A 7543-nucleotide genomic window follows, 5' to 3' on the forward strand; every position below is an offset into this window, starting at 1 on the left:
TTTTAAATCAGAAATATATACAGTATTCCTTCTTTTTTTTGTTTGTCAAATAAATCTTCCCTTTATAAATATGAACAGGTTAACAAATTTAAAGAGCTATATTTTTGGATAATCAAAGAGTACCGTAAATTATAATATCTTCTTTTTTTCATCAAATAAATCTTCCGTTATTATATGTGAAAAGTTTAATAAAGTCCATTCAAAGAGTAATAATATTATGGGTATATATATCTACGGTTATTATAAATCTTCCTTTACATTTATTATACCTAAGATTAATCTTCTTTTGGTTTTGGTAGAACCTCGATAAATCGAATCGAGGTTTCCAAAAATTGACGGGCAACCCCAAACCAAAGTAAGGTTAGGCTCACTCGCCTTTTAAAATGTTCGTCATATTGTTGACATGATACGCCGTCTCTTAACGATCATTGACGCATCATCATCTGACAGAAACGGGTTATGAAACTATCTGACATCATTTCCAATTTATAACCTAAAGAGATTATAAACTCTTTCATAATCTTCCGATGTGGGATAGTTTGACTTTTCATTTCAGTTGCCGATGCTTGTCTATTGCCATGTGGCGTGATCTCAAAGTAATTAAGGATAAGACTGGTCGGATTTCAAAATCCTAGATTAATCACAAAGTAAAGCTAATTAATAAGGTTGAGATTTGAGAAAGAACGATTGATCTCCCTATTCATCCATGATCCACCGTTGCTAGCTAGAGATGAAAAAAATATCAAATCTCATCGTAACAAATCTTGTATTTTTCATAATTATATAGTAGAAAAAAACAATGGAACTGTGGAATTATTCATTTTACCACATACTTATTACCCAGTTCACTTATCAAAACAATACATATTTCTAAGAACAAAGACACAGCCACCGTAACTAGGGTTTATAGAAGTGAACTTGCGGGTATTGATAAACATGAAATTGCATGCTTTTATAGTGCGGCCATGGCTTTGGTAATAAGCGTTCATCACAAATGACGCATGATTTATTAGTGTATTTGGGGTAAAACATGATCCACCTGGCTGTATTTTTCTGCAATCAACTCCTTAGACTACATCCAAAATTTATATTTGCTTGTAGTTGTTCGTTGACGCTAGACTTGCTATACACGGCATTGTGTGGAGCTTGCTACGGGAAAGTAATGAATCATGATAGAAGAGAGGAAGATGAAGAGGAGATTTAACATCCTTGACATTTTTGTCATATTTTGGAAATGAAAATTTAAAGAGTTTTATTTTGAATATTTATGAAGATATTTTTAGTAATATTGTTTTGAACAAAATGAAGATATTATAGAAGAAAATCTGATAGAGTTGAATACACTATTTGAAATATTTTGTTTATAAAAGAGTTTGATCATTAGATAGTCAAAGGTTTTAAAATCTCTATAAAAATAGAAAACGTAATACGGTATTATTAATACCAATAGTACATATGGGAAAAAAATGGGGTTAACAAAATTACTCTTCTAATGGGGAAACCAAAACCAATGTCTGATGAAACAATACATGAGTCAACGTATGCATCATTATACTTTGGATATTTATGTCGTTAATTATGTGAGAGGCAACGTATATGTCTATACCTAATGATATATATATTTTATACATCTAAAGTTTAATTATTGTCTTATGCGAGAACAATTATGTTAATTACGTACATATCCTTGCCTAACCAAGACTTAACAACTTCTCATATTTAGTTTGATTGAATAGCTTGATGAACCAACCCGAAGCTCTGGTTATGAACTTTATGTTCCTTGTTTTGGAATTGGAGAAAGTCTTAGAACTCCCCAAGTGAGGTTGTGGCTACAAGTTCTTATAACCACTCCGGAGTCCGGACAGTAAATTCATAAATTTGATATTATTTCACAAGCTCTCTCTATCTCTCCTACTTCATATACAAACTTCTCTAATCTGAATCAACCAACGGCCACCAATAACAAACGCGCGCTCCCGCCACAATTAGTTCATTAAACTACTCTTGTATAAGAATCACGTATGAAACACTATAACAAAAAGACAGAAAGAAAAAATTCACGTATGTGTTATGCTTATACAAATAATATATTGATTATATTTCTCAATTTTAATTGTTCTGGTATACATAGCAAGGAAAGGTTTGAAAAACGGTGGATTATTTGCTTGGACTCAAATCCACGACACTAATATGAAATGATGCTCATTATGAATGTGAATATAAGTTTGTTTAAAAAAAAAAAATGATGCTCTTATCATTGCAGTTTTTATACACTTCTCGTGTTTCACACTTTCCCAAATGTGTTTAAGTTAATTAATACCCTAGATCTAAATTCATCTAATTATGTTCAAAACGATTGACTGAAAAAAGTCATTAGATCTTGTTGTAATTAACTACTATCTGCCTACAACCAAATAACCAATAGAGAACATAACACATGTCGTCGTGATTTGTTAACCTTAATTACATATGCATTGATATTGATGTACAATAATATAACATGCATCTTGTATTATATTTTTCCTGTTATCTTGTCTGCACGTACTATAATAATAATAACTGACAATAATACATGTGCGATTAAAATTTAACTATTTGCCTGTCTCTTACAATAAAATAGCCAAATCAACACACCTAGCACACATACAAAACAAACCTTTCGAGACAACTGCTTTGCACAATCTCAGTTCCCTTTTTAAATTTGTCTTCTCCTATTGACTTTTGAGTTTCTCATCAAATCTCCAAACGTACAATGGGAAACCAAGAAGTAGAGCTCGTCATCATCCCTCACCCGTTCTCCGGGCACATCCTCGCCACAATCGAACTAGCGAAACGTCTCATCAGTCAAGACAACCCTCGGATCCACACCATCACCCTCCTCTACTGGGGACTACCCTTTATACCTAAAGCTGACACGATCGCCTTCCTCCAGTCCCTAGTCAAAAATGAGCCTCGTATCCGTTTCGTTACATTGCCCGACGTCGAAACCCCTCCACCGATGAAGCTCTTTCAGGAAGCTCCTGAAGCTTACATTCTTGAATACGTAAAGAAAATGGTTCCCATCGTGAGGGATGGTCTCTCCACTCTCTTGTCTTCACGTGATGAGTCGGATTCAGTTCGTGTGGCTGGATTGGTTCTCGATTTCTTCTGCGTCCCTATGATCGATGTGGGAAACGAGTTTAATCTCCCTTCTTACATTTTCTTGACGTGTAGCGCAGGTTTCTTGGGTATGATGAAGTATCTCCCAGAGAGACACCTCGAAATCAAATCAGAGTTTAACCGGAGCTTTAACGAGGAGCTAAACCGGGTTCCTGGTTACATCAATTCTGTGCCTACCAAGGTTCTGCCATCAGGTCTGTTCATGAAAGAGACGTACGAGCCTTGGGTTGAGCTGGCTGAGAGGTTCCCTGACGCTAAGGGTATTTTGGCAAATTCATTCACGTTTCTTGAGCCTAACGCTTTTGAATATTTCGGTGGTTGTCCGGATAATTACCCACCCGTTTACCCAATCGGGCCAATACTCTGCTCCAACGATCGTCCGAACTTGGACTCATCGGAACGAGACCGGATCATAGGATGGCTCGATGATCAGACCGAGTCATCGGTGGTGTTCCTCTGCTTCGGGAGCTTGAGGAATATTCCTGAGACTCAGATCAAAGAGATCGCTCAAGCCTTGGAGCTCGTTGACTGCAAATTCCTCTGGTCGATACGAACCGACCCGAAGGAGTACGCGAGCCCGTACGATGCTTTACCAGACGGGTTCATGGACAGGGTTATGGATCAAGGCCTAGTTTGTGGTTGGGCTCCTCAAGTTGAGATTCTGGCCCATAAAGCAGTCGGAGGGTTCGTGTCTCACTGCGGTTGGAACTCGATATTGGAGAGTTTGGGATTCGGCGTTCCGATCGCCACGTGGCCGATGTACGCAGAACAACAGCTAAACGCGTTCACGTTGGTCAAGGAGCTTGGTGTGGCCATGGAGTTGCGGATGGATTACGTGTCGGAAGAAGGACATATAGTGAAAGCTGATGAGATCGCAGGAACCGTTAGATCTTTGATGGACGGTGAGGATCGTGTGCTGAAGAGTAAAGCGAAGGATATTGCTGAGGCGGCGAAAGAGGCTGTCGTGGACGGTGGATCTTCGTTTGCTGCCATTAAAAGATTTATCGGTGACTTGATCATCGCCGATGGTTTATGAAAACGCCGTCGTTTTCATTTGTTTCGGCGTGTGGCGATCATGTTTTGTTTTTTTTTTTTTAAATCGTAATTATCATTTTATTTTAATAATAGAAGACTGTGTCTTCTTCTTACAACTTTTCCAATTTCATATTTGCCTCCATGTTGTATTGTATCTCGTGTTTTTAATGATTCTTAAAAAATAATTATTCTGCTCTTTGAACTGTATCAAAACTAAGATCTTATTAGGTATAGAGATATTACGATAGATGTGGTTGAAAATACGTTTATAAATTACTTACACACACAAATAATTAAAGATTCCAAACACCGAAGTTTTTATAATCGNACAGGGTTATGGATCAAGGCCTAGTTTGTGGTTGGGCTCCTCAAGTTGAGATTCTGGCCCATAAAGCAGTCGGAGGGTTCGTGTCTCACTGCGGTTGGAACTCGATATTGGAGAGTTTGGGATTCGGCGTTCCGATCGCCACGTGGCCGATGTACGCAGAACAACAGCTAAACGCGTTCACGTTGGTCAAGGAGCTTGGTGTGGCCATGGAGTTGCGGATGGATTACGTGTCGGAAGAAGGACATATAGTGAAAGCTGATGAGATCGCAGGAACCGTTAGATCTTTGATGGACGGTGAGGATCGTGTGCTGAAGAGTAAAGCGAAGGATATTGCTGAGGCGGCGAAAGAGGCTGTCGTGGACGGTGGATCTTCGTTTGCTGCCATTAAAAGATTTATCGGTGACTTGATCATCGCCGATGGTTTATGAAAACGCCGTCGTTTTCATTTGTTTCGGCGTGTGGCGATCATGTTTTGTTTTTTTTTTTTTAAATCGTAATTATCATTTTATTTTAATAATAGAAGACTGTGTCTTCTTCTTACAACTTTTCCAATTTCATATTTGCCTCCATGTTGTATTGTATCTCGTGTTTTTAATGATTCTTAAAAAATAATTATTCTGCTCTTTGAACTGTATCAAAACTAAGATCTTATTAGGTATAGAGATATTACGATAGATGTGGTTGAAAATACGTTTATAAATTACTTACACACACAAATAATTAAAGATTCCAAACACCGAAGTTTTTATAATCGAATATATTTAGTGTTTTTGTTAGGTAAGCATTTGGAATCTTTCAAGTTGACTGCTGCAAACAATGTTTTATGATTACAAATTTAGTTTTTTCAGTAACATTATTGTGTATTTATTTCAAGGAATCATGCGAACAACAACAACAAAAGCTGGTAAATCAAGAACTGGAACAGAATCAGAGCCGGTCAAGAGGCCAAGCAAACCAAGCATTGGCTTGCGGCCGATAATAATAAAACAAATATTTTGGCCGTTTTCTACAAAAGTTTTCTTTAGTCCGGTGGTTTAGGAATATTGTTTTTGGCACCACTGTTCAGGTTCGACCTCTTCGAGCTGCAATTTTTTTTTTTTTTTTTGGGCTTATAGCCCTAAAAAGTTGAGCGCCGGCTCTGAACAGAATATATATATAAATTGAGCGCGACACAACATCAACTCGTAGACATATTAATTAATGAAGGAGCGTGACATGTTTTTCTCTTCTTAAAAAAAACAAAAGGAAAAATGTTAACAATTCACCCCCAAAAAAAAAATTGATTTTAGAAAAAAAGATATATAGAAAAATTTGGTTGCAGGAAAAAATCAATACTACAAATTAAGACAGAATTTGCCTCTAATCATTTTAAATAATTTGTGGATATTGTCACAATGTCACTCAAAAGAATTTTGCTACTAATGTATATAATTTGTAGAAGAAGAAAAGAAAAAAAAAGTAAGCGGACACAAAAAAAAAAATGGCTACCTTCTCCACAGCACAACCGCTCTCTCTGCCACGTCATCCAAATGCGAATCAACAAACCACCACCAATAACGAACGCTCCCGCCACACAATATCTCTGATCGACCGATGTACAAACCTTCGACAACTGAAGCAAACCCACGCTCACATGATCCGTACCGGTACTATTGCTGATCCTGACTCAGCTAGCAAGCTCTTCGCAATCTCTGCGCTCTCTTCTTTCGCAAGCCTCGAGTATGCACGCAAGGTGTTCGACGAAATTCCTCAACCAAACTCTTTCACTTGGAACACCCTTATCCGTGCTTACGCTTCTGGACCAGACCCTGTTCGTAGCATCTGGGTTTTCTTAGATATGGTTTCGGAGAGCCAGTGTTACCCGAATAAATACACGTTCCCTTTCCTTGTCAAGACCGCTGCAGAAGTTTCGTCTTTGTCTTTGGGTCAATCTCTTCACGGGATGGCGATTAAGTCAGCCGTTGGATGTGATGTTTTCGTTGCTAATTCTTTGATACATTGTTACTTTTCTTGCGGGGATTTAGATTCGGCTTGTAAAGTGTTTACTACGATCAAAGAGAAAGACGTTGTTTCGTGGAATTCGATGATTAATGGGTTCGTGCAAAAGGGTTCTCCTGATAAGGCTTTGGAGCTTTTTAAGAAGATGGAGTCAGAGGACGTTAAGGCTAGTCATGTGACAATGGTTGGTGTCTTGTCTGCTTGTACAAAGTTACGGAATCTAGAGTTTGGAAGGCAAGTTTGTTCTTTTATTGAAGAAAACAGGGTTAACGTGAACTTGACATTGGCTAATGCGATGCTTGATATGTATACAAAGTGTGGAAGTATAGAGGATGCAAAAAGACTGTTTGATGCAATGGAGGAGAAAGATAACGTCACATGGACAACAATGCTTGATGGGTATGCCATTTCAGAAGACTACGAAGCAGCTAAAGAGGTTCTTAACTCTATGCCTAAGAAAGAAATTGTTGCTTGGAATGCTCTTATATCCGCTTATGAGCAGAATGGTAAACCTAATGAGGCACTGTTAGTGTTCCATGAGCTGCAACTTGAGAAGAACATAAAGCTGAACCAGATCACCCTGGTAAGTACTTTATCAGCTTGTGCCCAGGTTGGGGCACTTGAATTAGGTAGATGGATCCATAGCTACATCAAAAAGCACGGCATTAGGATGAATTTTTATATTACAAGCGCACTGATTCATATGTATTCGAAATGTGGAGATCTTGATAAGGCCCGTGAAGTGTTTAGTTCTGTAGAGAAGAGAGATGTGTTTGTGTGGAGTGCAATGATTGGTGGTCTGGCGATGCACGGATGTGGAAATGAAGCTGTTGATATGTTTTATAAAATGCAAGAGGCGAATGTAAAGCCAAATGGTGTGACCTTCACCAATGTATTCTGTGCTTGTAGCCATACCGGTTTGGTGGATGAGGCTGAGTCGTTATTCTACAAAATGGAAACGAGTTATGGTATTGTCCCTGAGGACAAGCATTACGCTTGCATAGTTGATGTTCTCGGCCGCTC

General features: G+C 38.2%; 3 protein-coding genes across 3 annotated transcripts in view; all 3 read left to right on the plus strand.

The window, feature by feature from the left end:
* On the plus strand, positions 2608–4390 carry LOC104749917 (UDP-glycosyltransferase 71C1). The gene has a single exon (XM_010471629.2). The coding sequence runs from the start codon at positions 2753–2755 to the stop codon at positions 4193–4195; it is 1443 nt and encodes a 480-aa protein (XP_010469931.1). The 5' UTR covers positions 2608–2752; the 3' UTR covers positions 4196–4390.
* Positions 4531–4950, plus strand: LOC109129448 (UDP-glycosyltransferase 71C1-like). Its single transcript, XM_019237698.1, has one exon. The coding sequence runs from the start codon at positions 4531–4533 to the stop codon at positions 4948–4950; it is 420 nt and encodes a 139-aa protein (XP_019093243.1).
* The window catches only part of LOC104753411 (pentatricopeptide repeat-containing protein At2g29760, chloroplastic-like), a 7855-nt gene continuing 6314 nt past the window's right edge, over positions 6003–7543 (plus strand). The window contains exon 1 of the mRNA XM_010475669.2: positions 6003–7529. Coding sequence (XP_010473971.1) covers positions 6003–7529 — 1527 coding nt within the window. The remainder of the gene's footprint in view (positions 7530–7543) is intronic.

The sequence above is a fragment of the Camelina sativa genome, chromosome 16 (assembly GCF_000633955.1).
Source record: "Camelina sativa cultivar DH55 chromosome 16, Cs, whole genome shotgun sequence".
NCBI classification, from domain to species: Eukaryota; Viridiplantae; Streptophyta; class Magnoliopsida; order Brassicales; family Brassicaceae; genus Camelina; species Camelina sativa.

What these genes read in the sequence shown, in the direction of transcription:
- LOC109129448 (XM_019237698.1), top strand. Translation starts at nt 4,531, where the DNA reads ATGGATCAAGGCCTAGTTTGTGGTTGGGCTCCTCAAGTTGAGATTCTG.
- LOC104749917 (XM_010471629.2), top strand. Translation starts at nt 2,753, where the DNA reads ATGGGAAACCAAGAAGTAGAGCTCGTCATCATCCCTCACCCGTTCTCC.